Genomic DNA, 23,159 nt, shown 5'->3' with positions numbered 1-23,159 from the left:
TTTTAACCAGTTAGATGACTATGACAGGTCCTGAAGTTTCACAAACTAAACACCAGCCCCCCTAATCTCTAAAAATATCTTGAAGTATTTGATATGATGGATTGATTTACCGCCCAACCCATAGGGAGAGAACAAACATGGTTGGCTTTCTCTTGAAAATATTAGTGATCTTTGAATAAAAACTAAAAGCAGTGCACTGTATTCTAAAATTAATTAGAACTGTGACAGAGTCCCTAAAGAATTTTCAGAGATAACATCCATATGCCTAATTCATTCTTTCAACAATGCCTATTTGAATTCTATTATTGGCCTGTCTTTCTCTGCTCACTGTCTTCTGGATGAAAGCCCATAGCTCAGCTTCCTATCCCATAGGATCAACCTTTACTCTGTGTGAATTGCTGGAGTAAATAAAGAAAAGAAGGAATTGCTAATTTAATGCACTTTTCCTCCATCTCTTGGGAAAGGCCCATGTAATTAACTATAATTAGATTAAACTAATTTGTTATCAATTTTCCAGTGTTCTGAAACTAAATCTAAACTAAGACCATATTTTAACATCATTATTAACATTTGTTGTGTAAGTTTCAATACTTTCAATTTTAAAATAAAATTATCCTAAAGCATCAGAGAAATACAATACATTTGAGACAAAGTCCTTTGAGTAATAACATAATATGCCTTAAGCTAAAAAGTCATACTAGAGAAAAATGAACAAATGCAGCTAAGAGCACCAAACAATACCAAATAAACAAGGAAAAGTGTCATTATTAAGTTCTTACCAGAACTTTTTTCCATTACTTCTTTCTGGCACATGTCTTGAACATTCACTGTGCAGTTCACAATGAACTCTGGAGCAGAGCAGTCATTATTTAGCTGGAATTCTTCACACTGGTAACACTGTATTTGCAGACCAAATCCTGGAATAGACAAAGAGTTTTGCTCAGAGTAGATCTGCATATGCCAAAAAAAATGCTACTTATCTTTTCTTCACTCTGCTGTTCCTATCTATTCAGCAGCAAAGCAAAAATATGGGTTTTGCCAAAAGATTTGTCTCCAAACCTGGCCCATTTAGCTGAGACTATGCCTTATAATTACCCAGCTTCTTATAATCAGCTAACTATGTACAAAGGGGCAGTCTACATGAGCGAAGCAACCCCTAGCCAACCACTCACTTTTTTTAATTAGCCAAACTCCCTGGGGAGCAACAGCAAAGGCTGCAGCCAGCAGGGGGCACAGTACAAAGAACAGGACTAAAATGAAATTAATTGATACCACTTACCTACCCACCGACCCCGCACGCTCAGCTCCCACTCTACCCCGCTGGAGTTCCCTTAAAGCAGTGGGATAAGAACTATCCGTGCTTCGGGGGACAGTAACCGGGCTAACAGAAGCGCTTCAGCGCTTATCTGTGCCGTCGGGTTTACTTAACTACTAATTAATTACAAATGATTTAATTACTATTTTGCCATGCACAATTACAGCTGCAAAGCAGCCTTCGCTTCCCTCTTTTATCACGTAAACTAGGTCCTTCTCCAGCACGAAGTGCAGGAAACTGTCACAAGCCCTCCCCGCTGGGGGGGGAGGGACTGCTGGAGGTGAGCCGCTTCGCCACTACATCGTCACCCAGAGGAGCTGTCCCCGGGCACGCCAGGGAACGGGGCGCTGCACGAAGAGAGCCCTGCTGGGCCCTCTGCAGCTCGCTGGGGACCCCTGGCAGAGTTGGTCCCTCGTGCATCTCACAGGGGGCAGCAAAATGGCAGCGGGGACCCCGAGCCTGGCTGACGGTGCCGATTCAGTTCACACCGGCGCTGCTCCCAGGGCGGAGGCTGGAGAAGGGACCCAGCACCGAGCGCTTCCCAGGCACCACACAGCGGTGCTGGGCTCAGTGCTAGGGGCTGCTGGAAGGGCGCCGCAGCGCTGCTGTTCTCCATGCACTCGCCCAGCGGGGCTGGCCTCTGAGCGCTGCGCAGGGAGCTGGCCTCAGTGCTGGAGACTGCGAGCAGCGAGCGATGACCCCCAGCGGAGCTGATCCTCGCGCAGCAGCGGAGAGAGGAGCGGAGCGGGTGCACTGCCCCGGGGAGGGAGGGCGGCCGGCCGGCCAGCGGGGCACGGGCTGGGCAGAGGCTCCCCGCGGGGCCGCCCCGCCAGCGGAGTTGCGGCCAGCAGCTGTTGAATGGCAGCGCGAACTTCGCAGCGTGGCGGGAGCGGGTGGCAGCGCCGAGACCAGCGGGGAGCTGCCCACGCCGCGCCCTGCCCCGGCCCGGCCCCCAGGGGCGCGCTGCCCCGCGACTCCTACCTGGCGCCAGGACCAAGCCCCAGAAAGTTGCCGCGCCGAAGAGGAGCCACATCCTCGTGGAGCCGGGCCCCCGGGCTGCGCGGCACCCGCCGCGGCGCATCAGAAGCAGCCGGGCAGCCGGGGCGCGGTGCCGCCGAGCCTCTTCCCCGCGCCGCTGCGGAGAGCCGCTCCGGGAGCCCGCATCGCCCGCCCGGCTCCGCGCTGCCGCCAGGAGTTGGGAGCCGAGACTGGCCGGAGCTGGGGGGCAGTCGGGGAGAGAAAAGTCTCCCTCTGCTCCCCCTCCCCCGCACCATGTGACAGGGGAGGGCCCCCTCCCGGCACACTCGGGAAAGGGGGCGGGAGAAAGTTATTGTGGGGTGGGGAGGAACGGGCTCCCCAGTTAATCCACCCGCCCCTGGAAACGGGCTCCCTCGCCTGCCCCCAGTGTGTGTGTGTGGGGGGGGGGCATAGCTAGCCGAGCCCCAGATCTACACTGACCGGTGAGGCGGGCTCTGCCCCTGCCCCGCCATGGGCTGTGGGGCTTTGTCCCTATGCTGCAGACCCATGCGGTCTGGGAAGGGTAGGGAGGCCCCCCCCAAACCACCGAGGTTGGGGGGAGCCTTGCAGGGGTGCTGGGTTCACCGCTGTGCAACCCCCCCCCCGTGTGTGTGTGTGTGTGTGTGTGCGCGTGCAAGGGGGGCTCTGCCCTTAACCAACATAGACCTCCCCGCCACCCACCCAGCAGGGACCGGAGGGCGGGGACAGACGGGCGGCCACTGACACCCCCCCCCGGGGCGGAGTAGTCACGACCCTCCAGCTTCACGTGTCTAACGCTCCCTCCCCGACATGGAGGTTACCAGTGTAGGGGCCTCGGGCCCTAAATTACCTAGTTGGGGGGGGTGCGGAGGGAGCTCTGACCTTAATCCCCAGTGTGTGTATAAGGGGGGGGGTGTATGTTGACCTTTAACCACCACCTGTGCGTTGGGGGGGCGCTGACCTTAGTCCCCCAGTGTATATGTGTGTGGGGGGGCTCTCACCCTAACCACCCACCTGCGTGTTTGGGGGGGGAAGTGTTTCACCCTAAACCCCCAATGTGTGTTGTGGGGAGGGGAGGCGCTGCCCTTAACCTCCCCACCTGTGTTTCAGCGGGGGGGGGCTCTGCCCCACCCATCCACGTGTGTTGGGGGGGCGAGGAATCGGCCAATAACCCATCCACCGGGGTGTGGAAGGAAGGGTCCGCTCTGCTCTGCCGGGTAGTTCCCCCGACCCCCCCCGGGTTTGGTCCGGGTTACTCTCTCCCTCACACCCCTCTCGAATGGCCGGAGGGGCGGGCACAGTCGCGTGCCCCTCGAGAACGTGCGGGAGGCCTCGGCCGGGTGGGAGCGAGCCGGCTCAGGGGAGGCGGGGGCGCGCTCCTTGCTGGCTAGCGGAGCTGGGACCCTGCGCGTGCGGTAGTTCCCAGCGCTCCGGAGCGTGCCCGCCCCTGCCCCTGCCCCTGCCCCTACCCCGGGGCGGCTCCTGCCGGCTGAGCGCGCCTGGTGTCCCGTGCCCGGTCTGCTCAGGAGCCAGCGCTCCCAGGCCATGGTGGGTGCGCGCTGCCTGCAGCCATAAAGCGCCTTCGCAGCTCAGCCGCCCGCCAGGCGGAGCCGGGGCCGGGGCCGGGGCCGGGCAGTGCCGCCACAGGGGAGCGAGGAGCGATTCAGGGGCTGTCCCCTCCAAGCTCTTATCTGGCATAATATGGCAGCTACCGGGGCCTTTCCTTTCTACAATCCGCAGCGAACTTCATTTGTGAGGTGAAGAACTAGCTGAAGTAAAATGATGGTTTTCATTGTGCAGCCCATTACAACTTGCGCTTTGCATCATGCCTCCTTCCCCAGCCTCATCCTTCTGCAACCCACATGCTTCCCTTTGATCAGTCACAATCTTGTCTGCAAGCAGAGAGGTTTGAATTAAGTTTAAATTACTTTTTAGTTGCCATGTCGAGAATTCATTTGAATGATTGAATTCCACCTGCACATTTCTGGAGCAGCCAGGGCTAGTTGATTAGAGAAGGGAAATGCTTTGCACAATGTTTTGCATGCATACGGTATCATAGAATTGGTTATTTTATTCACAATATTTCTGCGTTATTTTATTTGCTTCCCATTGCTTTGGATTTGCTTGAAGCAATGATATTTTCTTAGACAATTAATTCGTGAATCCAGCTCATTAAACAGATTAACCCCAACATGGACTCCTTGTCCCTGGGAAAATATATATCTTGAACCATTCCTATAACTGTGATACGAACTTTATTTAGAAATAAGTTTCAAAAAGACAACGCAAGTTTAAATCTGACATTATTACTTAAAACAACAAAATTAAAACGTAACAAATTGCACAGTGTATTTTAACAAAATAACACTGATCGTACAATATCATAAAGATTAACAGGTATTTGCTAAAGAAACAATAGAGTCTAGAAATATCCCAAATATACCAAGTTTAAGAGAGATTGCTGTACAAAAGCAGTTATAAATACTTCACAACTAGAAAAAATACACATAACCTTTGAAATAGACTTCCCCTTACATATAAAGTATTTATAGGAAAAAGATATGTTGAATTAAGAGTTGTTTAGCACCAAAAACATTTTTTTTTAGTTTTACAAAAGTTTATATCACAAATATGAATTTTATTTCAGTTTTCCAGGATTCCTAAATGGAGTTAAAATTAAGGTGGTCTGGGGGGCGGGGGGGGGAAATCAACATACCACATTCAGAAATTTGTATTAAATGGTTACAGAGGAAAGAGAAATAGGTAAACTATAAAAGTAAATACTGCAGTTAGAATAAAGTCCTGATCCTGCAATCCTTTACTCAGGCAAAACTCCCATTGAAGTCAAATGGCAAATCACTTTGACCCTGATCTTCCAAACACTTATGCACATGAGGAACTTCATTCTTTATGAGCTCAGTGGGGCTGCTCAGATGCACAAGTAGAGGTAGGATCTGGGTATTTGATTCCAACCATTCTCATACTGTCTCAAACATCAGAACCCTCTTGAAGTATCAACAGATACATGTTAAGGAATTATACCAACTAAAATGCACATATCCATAGAGAATCTTATGTGAAATTGCACTAAAATTAAAAAAAAATACAAAGTGTATATTGTAAAATGTGGTCCAAGAAAGTTTATTACAGACAATTTGACAGGCTCAAGTTTATTTTAAAGCAGTGTTTCTACATACAGTTTTAAGACTAGAACAATTATAAATCTTTCTTTAAAAAAATCCACTAACTTTGCTTGTTAATATTAACATCAACTTTTAAAAGTTAGTAATCTCTCATTTCAGGAGCATGGCACCATTTAATATTTATTGCTTTTTTTTCTACAAATATCGTTTTTCAAAAAAATTTACAGCTTCTGTACAAGTACTCATAAAAGTGCAAAATTAAGACATTTTTGTATAACAGCTTTTGTGTTCAGTTTTCAGTCTCATGTATCACAATAAATGCAGTCTTATCTTTCCTTATTGCTGTGTCATGAAAATAAGTCAGGAAATACCCTTCTGCGAATCCAACAATTTCGGATAAAGTTTTTCAGCAGCTGTCCTTTTCTTTTTTTCCCCTCAGTTCCCTAAGTGCTCCATTCACAGCCCACTGGAAAGTGTCTTTATACATCATTAGAGCCTTGGCTGGCACAGGATGAGAAGCTATCATATAAAGAATCACTCAAGGTTTCTAAATTGTCCACACCATGCCTATCAGAGCTATTTAAAGAAGCTTTTTCATTCTTTCCATTTTCTTCCTTTTGTCCTTCAACCTTGTTCAGACAATTCTTCTCTTTTTCTAATAAAATGACATTATTGCTGTTAAATTTATTGAGAGACTCCAGGGAAATTTTAGATAATCTATTCTCAGAATCTTCCCTTGTTTTTTGAGCTTGTTTCAATTTCTGTAATAAGTAAGGAAAATATTAGAAACATATTTCTTACAAAAATAAAGCTATCCTATGTACACAGTCAATTATTTGTTTGTCCAACATTCACAGTGTTAAGGGAATAGATTGTTAGAGGCTTGTACCTAAATCCTCCGGTATAATTAAATGGAATAATAAAGTCCATTTTTGGGTTAAATCACATTAAATAAACCCATTTTGGGGTTTAATGATTCTGCTGAGACAAATAGGACTCAATTTGCAAAACAGTTAAGTCCAATTTACATTTAAAGTGGCAGATTCTGGAATTTGTATGTGTAAAATATCTTCAGCCTCTTCATAGTAATTTACATTTTCCCTCATCACAATTTATTTATTTATTTATTTATCGTAAGAGTAAGTGAATATTTGTCTATTATTTGAGTTTGGAGCCTGCCAAATAACTAACATGCAATTCAGATATTCCGAGGGGGGGAATATATTTTCTGTATGATACAGACACAAATGAAACTTACTAAAAAATAACCTAACATTTTGCATGTGTAAGGCTATCGATTTCCATGAACCAAAAGCCTCCCTAATAGAAATGAAAGCAACAAGAGAGGAAATTACGCTGAACTGATCCAATCCCCACGTACCAGAATCAATCAGATATTGGCTAGATCTACTTTGGGAAGCGTTGTAATTCTGATGAAACTGCACCAAATGAAACACTGGACAATGTATTAGCACATTATATTAAAAAAAATCACAGTAGTGTTATACAAGTGTAATTGCATCTCTTTGTTGGCTACAGGTATTTTCAAAGATCTTTTCAAGACTAGTTTATCAGCTGTTTAGGGAGAAGTTCAATACAAATGACCTGTCTTTCACATACAGTCTTTCTTTATCTTATGTTATCAACTCATGTTACAGATATTATCATCAAAAAATAACATTTCACATCTGATGGGACTCTTGGAGACCTAGTGGGCAAAGTTTTTTAAATGAGGTGTGCTCTCCCAGTTAGGGTCATTTCTCATTTTCAGTAATAGTATTAGGCAGCAATGACTGGATAAATATACTATTGGCAATCCAAGAACAAACAGTGTTACTTGGTTGAGATGGACAGTTTAGGCTCACCCAAGAGTACGGCGAAACCAGAACGAGGAGATCCTGGGTGATTAAACACACAATTTTAACTGGTCATCAGGGTTGGTAGAAAATACGAAGGTTAAAAAAATACATCAGGCTTTCTTCCTGCCATTTTTATTTAACCCTAGAGATCTTGGGCAATGGGAAGACAGATTAGATAGAGGAGGGTACTTATTTTTCATGGCGGGGGGGGGGGGGAGGCACGAAGCTATGCCAGCTTAGATTATGAACTTGTCAAATCTTACAGGCTTAATGTGGCTGCCCACGTTAGAACTTGGATGAGATCTTTCAGAAAACTTTAAATGACATTAGCAGTAATAAGAACAGGAGTACTTGTGGCATCTTAGAGACTAACAAATTTATTTCAGCATGCGTTTTCGTGAGCTACAGCTCACTTCTTCGGATGCATAGAATGGAACACACAGACGGGCGATATTTATACATACAGAGCACATGAAAAGGTGGAAGTATGCATACCAACAGGACTTACACCTTTTCATGTTCTCTGTATGTATAAATATCTCCTGTCCGTGTGTTCCATTCTATGCATCCGAAGAAGTGAGCTGTAGCTCACGAAAGCTCATGCTGAAATAAATTTGCCAGTCTCTAAGAGCAGCAAAGAGTCCTGTGGCACCTTATAGACTAACAGACGTATTGAAGCATAGCTTTCGTGGGTGAATACCCACTTCGTCGGATGCATGTCCCTAAGGTGCCACAAGTACTCCTGTTCTTTTTGCAGATACAGACTAACACGGCTGCTACGCTGAAACCTGTCATTAGCAGTAATGTTGGTAACATAGTAGGTGGGACTCTTCTTTTTGGTCCAATAGTGAACGCATGCTCTGACATATTTCAAGGGGGAACTGTATTACTGTAAGTGCCATTTTTTTGGATGAGACACAAAACTGTGGTCCTTACCACTAATCTCACAGTATTTTCTGAAAGAGGAGGGATGTAATCCCCAGTATTCCAGACAAATTCAAATGTTGGAAGTTACAGTGGACAGTCCACCCACTGAAAATTCCCTGTAATTTCAGTTTTCAAAGTTCTTCCCTTCTCTTAAACAATGCTATATAGTGTTACTGACACAGAACAGATGCCATATTCCAGTATAGGCTGAATGAAATGATCCGTATGCATACCACTTTTAAAACACTTACATAGTGCCTTTTGTACTACAGACTAGCTAAATCTTAAATATTTTATTAAATGAACTATTGATTTCTAAATTGAGTTACATGGCCTTTTTTTTGTTTTTTGTTTCCAACTTTTAGCGTTGCTTTGGATAAATTAAATGGGGATGTTTGGGCATAGACATGGATGGATAAACATGAGGTTTTGCGTGAAATCCTGGATCTATTATGTAAATGGCAAAACTCCCATTAGTTTTAATGGGGGATGTCATCCATTATTTGCTAGCAAGAGCTAGAATATATGTATGGACTGACTGCACAGGGCTATTTCTGAAGTCTATTGTACACAGTTAAAATAACAACAAAAATTCTGGATGGGCTGAAAGGGTGGAAAAGATGTTTCATGTGTTCCTGATAGTTGGAACACATGATCAAAAAGAATGGAAGGTTATCATTCTCTCACTTAACGTTTATTACTGAAACTGAGGCAAAGGCATTTGTTTTCAGGAATAAGTTAAAGATATTTTATGATATATGATTGCCTTTTTATATATGCATTAATGCCAAGGTCAATGGTTTCATCTGATAAAAGATAGAAAATGGACTGGGTTTTCTTTTCTCTAACACATTACTACAATACTGTATGAGCAAAGATGTGTGATTTACTGCTAGAGTTGGGCTGATATGCAAAGTATATTTTTACCTTTCCTTTCGGCTGATGCTGATGCACTGTTTCCACTTTGTCTAATATATAATGCCTCCCTTTTCTGGGTTTCTTTCTCCTTTGAACAGTGTTCCGTATTGCCAACCCCAAGCAGTCAACCATCATGCGTCAGGCTCCAACAGAACCTGTAGCTCATTAGTTCAAATCAAATCTGGTCCAGGTCAATAGTGACTGAAAGTCAGTACTATCAGAAACATGTCTAACTGACTATGTGAAATTAGTCAGTGGTTAACCTAACTGTCAGGGAACAAGCATTCCTATCACCACAATTGGCATATGAGTAGAGAAACGAAAATAGAAATTGAACTGCATTCTCACTTATAACATGATTCCCTGTTGAGGGCCAAGGGACAGGGCAGGTTCAGTGGGGAGAACTGCTGCTGACCACACCATACCTGTTCTGAGGTAGATGGACTGGTCTACCCTCCAAGGTGATCAACCCAGCACCTTTTCACAAGCATTAAATTCACCCAGATGAAAATTCAATAGCTACAGCCACAGATGATGTCCTGAGCCAAGACACAGTCCATACAAAAGGTGTCATCAGGAAGCAACTTAAGCCTTCTTGATTCTTATGGTACCTTTGCAGCATCAAGGCTCAAAGCTCCTCTAATTCATGCCAACTGGCTATAAGCTCAATGGGTCCATAATACAATTGTGAATTGGTGTTGTGCAGGCATGCTGTACCCCACCCCAGGACACCCCATATTAGTGTGTGTAGGTGTGTAGGGGGGCAACTGCCACAGGAGCTGGCTTTTCCACTTTACATCAGCTGAGAGCTCACCATGTCCACAGGAATCCTCAGCCAGCCACCCCGAGAGTGGGGTACAGTTGCCGGAGGAGGAGGAGGAGGAGGAGAGAATCTAACCCAGATACTACACACATTAATTAGGAATCAATTTACATTGATTGCAATTTACATTGCTCCTCTGCAGCATGGGGCATGGATCACTTGCGGATTTTAACTAGTGTAAATGGTGAATTTTCTGTAACTAGAAGCCTATAAATCATGATTGAGGACTTCAGTAACTCAGCCAGAGGTTAGGGGTCTATTACAGCAGTGGGTGGGTGAGGTTCTGGGGCCTGCAACCTGCAGGAGGTCTGATTAGATGACAGTGATGCTCCCTTCTGACCTTAAAGTCTATGAGTTTACATGGAGATACACTGCAGTCATGAATCAGAATACTTTTTCATTTCGGTTACATTCTAATGGGTTTAGCTAAGACCCAAAACTAATGTAATAAAACACCTTAGTGCAACAAATTAAGAAAACAAAACTAACCTACATGCACATTTAAGTATTGGACATATACATTGAATATTTCTGTTTTACTAATAAAGAATTTATGATGCACTTTCTAATGAAAAAAGTCATAAGGCCAGATTACGGCTGGGCAGTGGTGCAAGGAGCCTCTTCTCCTTGTGCCCGATATGCTCAGGGACAAGCTACAACTGCAAGCCTAGTGCTAACCTAAACAGCACCAGGACTTGGGCTAGCAAACTGGGACAGGGAAGGGTGGGGTGACGGCAAAGCTATGGCTGCTGAGCAGTCATGCTGCACCCCCTTAAGGAATGTGGCCGCATGGCCACTCCTACCATATACTGGTGGAGCTACCATTGAATGTAGTGAGGTACTGCTTCCTAGCCAGACTGAGCCTGTAAGGTACATCTGACACACAAATTAGCAAGGAAAATACTGTAGTGTAAATGCATTTTGCATCCTTCCAAGTTTAGTTAAACAGTAGTTTAAGGGGCTCAGAGTCAGTTACACACTAGAATAAAATAAACCTTACTTTTATCTTGCATGCACTGAGCAATTTAGTTTTTAGATTACCCCAAAAGTAAAAGGAACATTGCTCCAAGTGAAGTATAGCTGCAAAACACTGCTGAGTAAAAACAACTAAATTGATATGAGAATTAAATATAGATCAACAAAATCAATACTTAATTGTATAACTGAAGGTCTTTCATTTCAGATCTAATCCCTAATAGGAGATATCAAGTATGCTTGCTTTTGATTTTTTAAAATTATTATTTAAAACTACACCACAAGGCAAAACAATTTTCTAGCTTTTTACATTTTTTAATTCCATAAGTTACTTTGCCTGTGTGTATCCAAGGTCATATTGATCTCACAGACTGTAACTGTTTATCATTTTAAATTCAGAGTTTTATCAATCTCGATGTCCCGTAGTTGTTACAATAACTGCTTTGCATTTATTATACAATAGGATTAAGCAGTAAAAGACACAGATGCACATAGTTTGTATTTATTACAAACTACTATATTGCATGCTCGGTAGGACACCTTTAATATCTATGCAATATCTTATAAAAAACGTGTTTTGAGGACACAGGGCTGGATTCTGTCAAAGTTACACTGGTATAAATCAGGAGTAACTCCACTGACATCAATGGAGTCACACTGCTGTAACACCGTTGTAAGTGAGATCAGGTTCAGGGCCATAGCATTTTCTGTTGGATAGCCAGGTGTGGTATGAAAAGGTTCAGTTTAGCTTTGAGCTGAGGTACAGTAGTTTTCCATTAGACAGACAGAAAGGGACAGAATGCAGTGGTAGTTTCTCAACAGAAAGTGAACAGTCTCCAGATCTCATTTAGACAAATGGATGAGAACATTAGGTGGCCAGGTAAAGCTCTATGGTGAAAATAGTAGTACAATCACATCCAGGAAACTACAAAGGTGAAAGTTGTAACTGCATGACCTCTGTTATATTACAGCAGAGCTAAAAATGTAATGTTTGAACTTTTTTCTCTTTAAAGTGTAACCTTAAATAATAAGTTAAGCCTTGTTCTCCCTTATATATTGTCAGAAGCTTTCATCTATTTTCTAGACTGATGGTAAAATAATTTTTGAAATAATGAATCATTTTTCTTTTTCCTGCTTGAACAGAAATCCCATGATTATTTTCCTATAGCAGACACTGACCTTCTCAAAGGAACCCCATCAGACTTTCAAGATAAATAATAAAGAAGCCCTCTATTCCCTGACTCAAGGAAAAATTGCATTGATATGGAGTATCTGTGAAATTATTGATCTGTTCATCATTTTATGAGAAAACAATATACACTTAGGTGAAAGTAATCTACATATGGTATTATGTGTAGCTTGATGATACTGTCAACAGAACCAGAAACTTGCATGCCATTTCTAGGATAGGGGAGTAATGTTCTGCATAAATATTTAATTTTTTGTGACAAGGAGAATAGTTTTGGCCCTTCTAAATTGTAAATAAATTACCTAAGGGGAAATAAAGCTCATTAGCATGAGCTCTGCATGGCTCACACCTACAGACCTGGACAAAATGGCTATTGATGAATAAATAGCTTGCTGTGGAGCTGAGAGCTGTATTATCGGTGGTTTGAATTCTTGTATGATGTGGAAGGTAAAAGCCTGCCTAGTGAATAGAGTTTTATGTGTCTAAGAACACAATGTTCATAATACGGCTAGATATATATCTGCTTTTAAGTAGGGATTAAGTGGATTCAGTTACTCAAAAGGAATACTGTGCCCTGTAAGATGTTGCACCTAGAAATGCAGGCATTAAAACAGCAATAATTACATACTAGTACTACCCTCTCAGTTTAGCAAGCAATATTATCCCTTTGGTGATACAGCAGACTGTTTACATAGAAACTAGATTAGATATTCCCAACCCTTTGTTCTCGCCTCAAAGTTTTGCCTATTTTTAGTACCCAAGATTTTCAGATTCTGAAATGTTCCTGATCAGGTAAGAAACTGGGTGTGCCAAAGTATTACAAGGATGTCTGTTTTCCCATGACACCATATGACGACTGTGAGGGGGACATGATAACGTTTTCAAGTTCATAAAAGACTGTTACAGGGAGGAGGGTGAAATAGTGTTCTCCTTAACCTCTGAGGATAGTACAATAAGCAATGGTATTAAATTGCAGCAAGGGGGGGTTAGGTTGGATATTAAGAGAAACTTCCTAACTGTCAGGGTAGTTAAGCACTGGAATAAACTGCCTAGGGAGGTTATGGAATCTCCATCGTTGGAGATTTTTAAGAGCAAGTTAGACAAACACCTTTCAGGAATGGTTTAGATAATACGTAGTCCTGCCATGAGTGCATGGGACTGGACAAGATGACTTCTCGAGGTCCCTTCCAATTCTATGATGGCTATTGAATGCAGGAACTACATGAACAAAGTGTGTTCGACAGTGGTTGAGGAGAGAATAATTTGAGTGGAATTTAGCAGAAAAAGATGGTAGCAACAACATAACAACAACCATGTACTCAGACAGCTGTGACCAGAGAAGTTAAAAAAGCTAAACACTGCTGCTTTCTCCAGAGAGTAAGCAAGGTCACAAACTGTCACCAATTCTGCTTCTCATGGAGGAAATCCAGTAGATAATTGTGATGCTAACTTCAATCACAGACTCATCACTAGAATTAAAGAACAAATATTTATGGTGGACAAGGAGGCTGAAACTTTAGATTTTAGCATTTGAGAGAGTGACAATTAATGCGAGACACACAGGATAAACTTTGCATTTCAGAAATCAATTTACTATTACTCTGGAGAAAGTTAAGTAATAAAATTATTCTGATTTTCCAGTAAAGGAAAAAAATACAGTAAAACATTTCAGACTGAAAGGCCAAACTAAGTTGCTGACAGTTATCTTACTTTACAAAACCATATAAAGTTCAATACTGCTTCTAAACAGAATTAGCGTTAGCCTTACATTGCCAATGATAACCCATTGAACACCATTTTAGTGAAAACCCTGCACACTTAAGCTAAATGTTTTTACCCTTTACCTTCTTAATCAGTTTTTTATTCAGTGTACAGTATTTAAATATCCAGGGCTCTGTTCTGTAGAGGTGCATATGCCATGAAAGCCTGATTGTTTGTTTGGTAGTTTAAACAGGGAAGGAATAAAATGGGGATATCCTAGTATTTAATCCAAAATTAGTGTTTGTTAAAATTGTTTTCTTTTTAAAACTAGGACTTTGGTTAGAACTGAATGAGGAATGAAACTGTAAAAACTAGTTCAAACAACCAAGTTATTTTAACAAGATAATTCACAATATGGCTCTTAGGGGGCCTTATCCTGCTACATAGATACCAATGGCAAAACTCCCATGGAATCCAATGGTAGCAGGATCAGGCACATATGACATATAATCTTTAATGACTCTCACCATGAGAGGAGTCATCGTTTCATAAGGCTGAACTGTTCTCAAATGATTTTTCATAAGCATTAGTCACACACTTGCCTGTCTTCATGTTCCAACCTTGGCTTTCTATTTATTTTGGTAATTACAAAGAAATTTCTCCCCTCACTTTCCAGTTATGTCTGAATCCTTTATTGTCTCAGTGTTAGTAACCCAGGGTACTGATGGAAAATGGGATTCCATTGCACAATGTCTCCTTCAAGACTCCATAGTGGAGAGTAACTGGTGGTAGGTAATGATTTTCTGCTCTAGTAATCCTCCCTTTTGGGCATCTGAACTAGATTCTCTTCATGGTAGCCTGTGAACATCCAGAGTGCACCACCTGACCCAATGGGGAAAAGGCAGAAGCAGCAGAGGTAGAAATAGCAGTTTTCAAGGAGCAGCATCAGTAGCAGTCATCACAATGAAGAGATTGTGCAGACAAAGTCCTCCTCTACCTGCTATGAAAAGCAGCAGGTGTTTATACACTCGGGAGGACATCCCCACCCCACTGTCCAGCACAAATAGCTTGACTATGTTGGGAGATTTGTAGAGGGAAGAAAGAGAGCACCCTTCCTCACGTGGCTGTAGAAATCATTCACAGGAGATACTCCATTTAAATTGCTGGAATAGCTTAGGGTTGCCAACTTTCTAATTGCAGAAAACTGAATACTATTGCCCCAGCCCCGAGGCCCTGTCCCTGCTCACTCCATCCTGCCTCCCTCCCTCCCTCCCTCCCTCCATTGCTCGCTTTTCCCCACCCTCACTCACTTTAACCGGGCTGGGGCAGGAGTTGGGGTGTGGGAGGGGTGAGGTCTCCAGCTGGAGGTGCAGTGTCTGGGGTGGAGCTGGAGATGAGGGGGTTGGGGTGCAGGAGGGTGCTCCCAGCTGGGATGAGGGGTTCAGATGAGGGGGCTCAGGGCAGGGGGTTGGGGATAGGGGGTGCAGGCTCCAGGGTGAGACCAGAAATGAAGAGTTCAGGGTGTGGCAGGGGCGGTTCTAGACATTTTGCCGCCCCAAGCACAGAGGGTCCGCTGGTCCCGCGGCTTTGGCGGACCTTCTGCAGGTGTGCCTGTGGGAGGTCCACCGAAGCTGCGGGACCAGCGGATCCTCCGCAGGCATGCCTGCGGGAGGTCCACCGAAGCCGCAGGACCAGTGGACCCTCTGCAGGCAAGCCGCCGAAGGCAGCCTGCCTGCCGCCCTAGCGGTGACCGGCAGAGTGCCCCCTACGGCTTGCCACCCCAGGCATGCGCTTGGAGGGAAGGGGTTCGGGATGTGCTCTGGGAGAGAGTTTGGGTGCAGGAGGGGGCTCAGGGCTGGGGTAGGAGGTTGGGGTGTAGGAGAGGGTGTGAGCTCCTAGAGGGGGCTCAGGGCTGGGGCAGGGGATTGGGTTGCAGGAGGGGGTTCAGGCTCTGGGTGGCACTTACCTCAGGCGGCTTCCAGGAAGTGGCCACATGTCTCTCTGGCTCCTTGGCGGAGGCACAGTCAGGGGGCTCTGCATGCCCACAGGAACTGACCCCGCAGCTCCCATTGGCTGCAGTTCCTGGCCAGTGGGAATTATGGAGCCAGTGCTTGGAGCGGAGGCAGCACCCGGAGCCCCCCCTGGCCATGCCTCCACTTAGGAGCAAGAGAGACATGCCGGCCACTTCCCAGGAACTTGGGATGGAGCCTGCCAGTACCACCAACAGGACTTTTAATAGCCCAGTCAGCAGTGCTGACCAGAGCTGCCAGGGTCCCTTTTCGACTGGGTGTTCCGTCTGAAAACCAGACATCTGACAACCCTAAGGACAGCTCTATGGCCCTTGCATGCTCTGTGTAAGGGGACTGGGGGAGGGAACACACGATCTGCCCATATCCACCAGTTCACCCTACTTCATTTCCAAACACCCTCTTGTGTACTGCTAAACAAGAAGCCTCTGCATAATGAGACTCCATGTCATACAGGCAGTATACATACACAGCATGGCTCCCCTAAAAAATCCTACCTTTCCTGGGCAACAAAATTACACTGGTTTCACTGCCAGCAGGCCCTTCACACCTGCACTTGTGGAAGCAGGATTTGCCAGTAAACACTACCAAGCCAAAATTAAGAGGCTTTTTGTAGGGGTTGGTCATAGGAGCAAGAATCTCCTCACTTCTCCTCCATCTCAGATCTTAAAGTTACAATGTACAGGTAAAGTGTTTATCTGGAGAATTTGCATATTCATAGTTCCATTGGCCAGGCTCCCATATCTCCCCCAACTGGCTACACTTTCCCCCCACAAAAACCTCAATGGAGGTGTATCCCTTCCCCCACCCAGCATATGCACTCTATTTATAACTTGTCCTGATCTGTGCAATGGAAAGGCAACACTGAGGAGAGATTAATAAGACTAGGATTTTCAGCTTGGAAAAGAACAACCAAGGGGGGATATGTTAGAGGTCTATAAAATCATGACTGGTGAGTAGAAAGTAAATAAGGAAGTCAAGTATCGGGGGTTAGCCATGTTAGTCTGCATCCACAAAAACAACAAGGGTGTCATCAGGAGGAGCGAGAAAACTTGTTCACCTTAGCCTCCAATGATAGAACAAGAAGCAATGGGCTTAAACTGCAGCAAGGGAGATTTAGGTTGGACATTAGGGAAAAGTTCCTAACTGTCCTAATTGCCTAGGGAGGTTGTGGAATCTCCATCTCTGGAGATATTTAAGAGTAGGTTAGATAAATGTCTGTTAGGGATGGTCTAGACAGTATTTGGTCCTGCCATGAGGGCAGGGGACTGGACTCGATGACCTCTCGAGGTCCCTTCCAGTCCTAGAGTCTATGAGTCTATGAGTCCGGTGGCACCTTAAAGACTAACAGATTTATTTGGGCATAAGGTTTTGTGGGTAAAAAACCCACTTCTTCAGATGACTGGAACAAAAAAAAACAGGAATCGCTCTGTCTACATTGAAACCTATGCTTCATCCATCAGCAGTCAAACCCTGTATAAGTATATTTCACATACACTTTTTTTAATTCCCTGCAACCAGTTTACTTTTCCTATAGCCCAGAAAATTTGTGGGAAGGGAGAGGCAGAAGCCACAGAGGCACACACAGAAAAACCAGAACAATCAGGGCTGGAAAAAAAAAACAGATTCAAGTAAAGGAAGAAATTACTCCTGAAATTTTAAAAGTATATTTCAGTCTAGCTGGTTGTGTCAATAAAGAGCTCATAGTATAAACCAGCTAGAAAATAAATGTTATGAAGGATGTTCCATTTTATGTGGTTTGAATTTGATTAGTGATTAGTCTTGGTGGTTAAAGCCACATGGGAACAATAATCAAGGTTTCTCTACTGCAGCTCTGTAACAACTGGAAAATACTCTGCTGGCTCGTGTCCCATACTATGATGGGATATTAACCTAAAATCTAATTAATCTGTGAATGAATTATGGCTCTAGAAATACACTGCATTATAATCAATTTTAAGTGAGATCCTAACAGAAGACAAGATGAAGAAAAAGCTGTAAAATTACCACAGGTTGATAAATTCTGTTTACTATGTGTGATGATTTTTAGGGGATAATTTTACAATCCATCAAACTTTTGTCAGTTCAAAAGTCACACTGCCAAATGTATGCAGTAAATTAATTTTTGAATTTACATATTTATTAAATATCTTATTGAAAACAGCATGAAGTAAGTCCAGTTTGAATAATAAAATAACTTGTTTTTCTACCGGAAGCAAACAAAAAACCCACAACCCTCCTATTGAAAAAGACTTTATACTCAGGCAATGATCATATTAATCTCTATCTGAATTAGTTAAGTAAAACAATGTATTATTAAGTCACTCACCAAAATTTACACTAAGAATTATGACACTGATGACAAAAATCAAGCCAAGAAAATTCATAATTTAAATATCAAGAAATTCATGGTTAAGATTGAAATTTGCCATAAGTGTGTGTTTCTCATCTTGGGCCTGGGCGCCATTAGTGGTGCCAGACAAGTCTGGGAGGGTGTGGGAAACTGCACCCACTCTGACTTGGCACTGTAAACATGCTGCGGGGAGCTCCTTGGAACCCATCTTCCCTCCCTGCACCTGCAGTAACCCTGAATGCCATTGCCACAGAAGCAGCTTAAGTGTCTAGTGGTACTGGCTCAGGAAGTAGTTCACTTACCCAAGGTTTGTTTTTGCACTCACAATACTAGAGAGCTCAGCTGCAAAAGCATGTGTCCCAGCCTCATTCTGGACACCTCCCATCAGAAGTAGAATGAGAACTATGTAACTTGATGAAGAATGAGGAAAGGCGCATAGGGATCAATCAGGTGAGAGGAATGGAAAAAGAAAAAAAATCCTTTGAGACAAAAATTAAAAAAAAGAAATAATTGGGGGTAGAGGGAGGATAAAGAATGTGTTGAGGGAGAAAGAGTAGAGAGCAACAATCAGAAACCCTGCCACTGTGGTCAGATATGGCACAAGAAGTTACGAAAGAGGAGGGTAACAACCCACCGATCTGTCACAAACTGGCAAAGAGGGGAGCTCCAGAAAAGGCGTATGGGGAACCATTCTGATGTTTTCCTAGGCACACTGGAAACATCAGAGACCAGTCAAGGAGAGTTCCTGGCAGGAGCCGCATTTCAGCCTTATCTATAAATCATTGTTGCTTTAATGATTTTCTGATACAACTTTGACATGCCCTGGACTCACACTGCTGTTTCTCCTGTGTTATGTCCCATTGATATGCTGCTGAAATCAATGGAATGTCAGTAATGCCTCTCCTGATGCCCCCTTGATTTCCCTTTCTCAATATCATCTCCATGCCTTTTCTCACGCAACAAAAACCTTTCCAAACCTGGTCCACCAAGTCATTATCTTCTACTCATTACAATCTCCCCTAAACAATCATTTCTTCCAGGCCCTCTACAAGAGATGATTTGATCTAAACAGAGAAAACCAAGTTTTACTTGAAAGGAACCGTTCAGGTGTGCATGCACTGTAACTACGTCACCATAACCCTGGTGGTTCCTTCCCCAATCCCTGCTCTCATTAGCTGCTCTCCCTCACAGTATCATCTCCAGTATTAGAATGCAAAATGCTTGAGTCAGGGAGCATGTCTCTATTTAATTTGTACAGTATCTAGCACATGTCTGGATGCTAAGGCATACTTTATGTATGGTGCAGAAGAGAAGCAATGTGTTTCTGGACTCCTTGCACATATCAGTCCAGTAGAAAAATGCCGTGTATTTGTGGTGGCGCTGGTTAGGCTCATAACAAGGTAAAATTAGACTGAGTAGTGTAGTCTGTGGCCTAAAATACATCTGGGTGGACACAAATATAGATCATAGAGTAATCTAATATTTGCCAGACAACTCAAGAATCCAGTCCTGGGATTTGTGACTTATCTGGCTTACTCCACTAGGAAATGACAGAGACAAGAAGAGACATGCAGGAAATAGGTGAGTCATGTCAGGCACAAAACCAAATGGCAGAGGACACCCCCTTCATCCCCTGCTGTAGAGAATCATCACAGAGAAACATCAGTAGGAATAAGCAGAGGATGTTGGCACCCAGAAGTGGACTGCAGATTACATAGCTAGAAAGCTACCATAGCTAATACAGCTGTTAGATGTTGTATGTAACACACTCACTGAGGGGAACCTCGTGAAGTTTCTTGTCCTCTCTGTGGGTTTTCTCCAGTGACAGAATGATGCAACTCATAGTGTGTGTATTTAGTGATGTGTAATTGGTGGGGTGGCCTGACACTGCCGTGAACATATAGGAGAAATATGTTTAAGATGTTTTGTCTTGGCTTATGAATTATAGAAATGTTACCACATTATTAATTTTGTAAACTGTTCTGAAATGTGTTATATGCCTCATATTCCAGTAAATAAAATAAAGGTTACATTACTGTTATTATAAAAGGCCACTAGGAGGACTAAAATGCAACTGGAATATGTGCACACATACTGTAGCCTATGCAATTTGTTTTGAGTGATCAGATACTGTGCCAGATGATGCACAACAACAAACCTATTGGGAAATAATAAAAAGCAGTAATTAAGTTATATTAGGAAATTAACAGTTTGAAAAGTTTTGTTGAAAAACAAAACAAATCCATGTTTAATATATATTGGAGCCTAAGTAAATCTTTAAAATATTAACATGTTCCATGTTTTGAACCAGTCAAATGGTTCTGAGGATTTAATTAAAATTGCCCCAGTGAACAGACACTGCAATGAGATCAATGCAGCAGGACTCCCGAGCTGGCATGAAGCCCCACTGAAGTATGTAGGGCTCTGTGGATGCTACCATAAAATTAACTAATAATAATAATAATAATAATAATGATTATATACTTAGCACTGTTATAGCAACTTTTCTCTGAGCACCTCAAAGCACTCCATAAACATTCATGAATTAAACCCCAATTACACCAGCCAGATATTATTTTTAGCTTTACTGATGGGGAAAGTGAGGCAGCAAGAGATTAAGTGATTTGTTCAATATATCACCCGAAAAGCCAGCAGCAGAACTGAGAGTAAAATCCTACTCTCCTGATTCCACAGTGCTGTGAATTAATTACTAGCCCATGTAGAAAATATTAGACAATTTTTCTCCTTCAGTCAGGAAATTCCCTATACAGATGTTAAGGACTGGACTGTATTCCTCACTAGAAGAGATCCTGAAATGCTATGTTGGAATAGCAGACCTACAATCTGATCCAAAGTCTATTGAAGCTAATGGCATAGTTTCCATTGACTTTGGTGAACTCTGGATCAGGCCCTTGGTCGGTTAGAGATATAAATAGGTTAATTTATCCAACTCCCCTAGAAACAAAATTTTGAGCTGCAAACAAAAGCTAAAAAACACCAAATGGGATGCCATCTGCTGCAACGAACAGAACATGACCAGTTCCTAATGCTTGAGAGTCCTTCAAAATAAAGTTTGAAATGGTTTTTTTTTACACTCTTGACTGCTTCACAAAAGTTGGCTTAACTCAGGTTAGCAAACGCTGATGTCACCAGCAACCATAAGCCAGACTCTGATATATCATTTGGAGTTGTCCACATTTTAATCTTATTGGTCTGTCCAGTGTAAAGGTTTGGACATTTTCTACACACACATTATGTACTGGGGGTCTGTGGGGCCAATTACTGTCCCTGAGCATATATGGCTGTTGGTTATCCAGTAACTGATCCAAGTCCTCCAATTTGGCACACAACTCAGATTCCTTTACCCTTTTCCACACGGGCTGGGAAGCCATTCCAGGATCACTACTGTAGCCCTGCCTGAGTCTGCAGTATTTTCCCCAGCCTGCCTTAAGACACCCCAGTCTGAAGACAGTGTTGGAAGACATGTGGATCTGCTCTCTACACAGCTTGCACAGGGGCACAAAAGCCCTACAGAGCTGAGGTGTGAGCCACCCTATGGCTCCACCAAAGCACCAATTCTGCTCCGCTTCTGCCTCACAGAAGGAGCATAATTTTCACCATGGAGCAATAGAGCAGACTATAAGTTATGCCTTCATATTTTAAGTTTCTTCCTAACTAGACACCACCGTCACCAGCAGCCCTGCCTCAGATGACAGAAGTAATCATTAACTAACAGAGTTTCAGTCCTTATCAGATAGCTGGAACAGACCATCATCTTCCATGTTACTCAGCTATTTTGGATGGTTACTGCTGCTCTTTGACTTACTACCCTGCCCCAGTGTTCCTTTTGTTTCACTATTGTGCCAGTAAAACCCAGCATATGCTGGCACAGTACAGAGTCCCTTTTGTACCTAACATTTATAGGAGTACTCGATTGGTAACACTGGAGTCTTTAGTGGCAGGTTTTCAGTGTCGTGAAAAAAAAAGAGAGGAAATTTAATATGAAAAAAGCCGGTAAATGACAGATCTGGTTCTGGCCTTTGCTGGTTGCCAGTGTTATAATGGTAATGGAAAATGCAATAAAAATTAGCTTCAAATTAATGGGAGTTTTATTATGACACAACCTTTTGTGTTGAATCATAGGTTCTCATTCAAAAACACAGTATTTAGCCTTCCTTTTGGGGAAACTATAGAAAAATGGCTTCTGAGGCTTCTGTGATGTCACTCATGCTACCCCAGTACAAGAGTTAGACATTATAGTTTAAATTATAGGTTAAATAAGTAAGCACATAAATCCATTTTTGGGCACATAAACAAGAGGATTTTCAGAGGAGCTGAATATGTAGAACTCTCTCGGATGTCACTAAAAGCTGCAAGCTTTCAGCACTTCTGAAAATCATGACACTTGTTTAAATTCCTAAACATGAGCTTAGGTGCCTAACATTAAGAATCCAAGATTGAAAAAACTGGCCTATGAACAGGACACTACCGTTAGGCTTTGCAGTGTAAAATAACTCTTGCAAAAATGACCATGAACAAAGTACATTATGCTTATTTGGTTCTACTCATCAGTGTCTTGCATTTTATACCTATTTTGTAGCTTTGTGCATGTGTAACCTCCTCCTTTCCAACCGCCACACCGGCTAACTTTGCTGTAGATACAGTGTCTCAGTGAAATTTAAACACTTCTGCCATAAAAAGTCATGTACTATTAATGCATGGTTAACATTTTAATTTTAAAATACTCTGCAATATAATGTATTCATATTTAATTTCCTCATTGCCACCACTTGTGTTTTATTTGACATCCAGTGAAATCATTTGAGGCCCTGTTTTACAGTGTGCCTAGTAAGTGTATTTAATTTTACAGGCAAGACGAGTTCATGTTTAACAGGCTATCAGAGGGATCACTTTTAAATGCATAACAATTATT

General features: G+C 43.0%; 2 protein-coding genes across 10 annotated transcripts in view; both read right to left on the bottom strand.

Annotated features, from left to right (window-relative positions):
* Positions 1–2,396, bottom strand: part of LYPD1 (LY6/PLAUR domain containing 1) — a 68,345-nt gene extending 65,949 nt beyond the window's left edge. For 4 of the 7 annotated variants that reach the window (XM_030580781.1, XM_030580779.1, XM_030580780.1 and 1 more), the window contains exons 1-2: positions 2,297–2,377; positions 780–917 (exon numbers count right to left, since the gene is read on the bottom strand). In XM_030580781.1, the coding sequence (XP_030436641.1) occupies positions 780–917; positions 2,297–2,348 (190 nt within the window). In that variant the 5' untranslated portion in view covers positions 2,349–2,377. Of the gene's footprint in view, positions 1–779; positions 918–1,623; positions 2,029–2,296 lie in introns of those variants that run through there. The other 3 variants (XM_030580778.1, XM_030580783.1, XR_004002677.1) reach the window with 3 other exon arrangements.
* A 3,030-nt stretch (positions 2,397–5,426) lies between these two features.
* NCKAP5 (NCK associated protein 5) overlaps positions 5,427–23,159 on the bottom strand; it is a 375,692-nt gene continuing 357,959 nt past the window's right edge. For all 3 annotated transcript variants that reach the window (XM_030580665.1, XM_030580667.1, XM_030580666.1), the window contains one exon: positions 5,427–6,215. In XM_030580665.1, coding sequence (XP_030436525.1) covers positions 5,934–6,215 — 282 coding nt within the window. In that variant the 3' untranslated portion in view covers positions 5,427–5,933. The remainder of the gene's footprint in view (positions 6,216–23,159) is intronic.

Source organism: Gopherus evgoodei, chromosome 11 (assembly GCF_007399415.2).
Source record: "Gopherus evgoodei ecotype Sinaloan lineage chromosome 11, rGopEvg1_v1.p, whole genome shotgun sequence".
NCBI classification, from domain to species: domain Eukaryota; kingdom Metazoa; phylum Chordata; order Testudines; family Testudinidae; genus Gopherus; species Gopherus evgoodei.
Note: the sequence above shows the minus strand (reverse complement) of the source record. Positions and strands in the feature narration are given on the sequence as shown.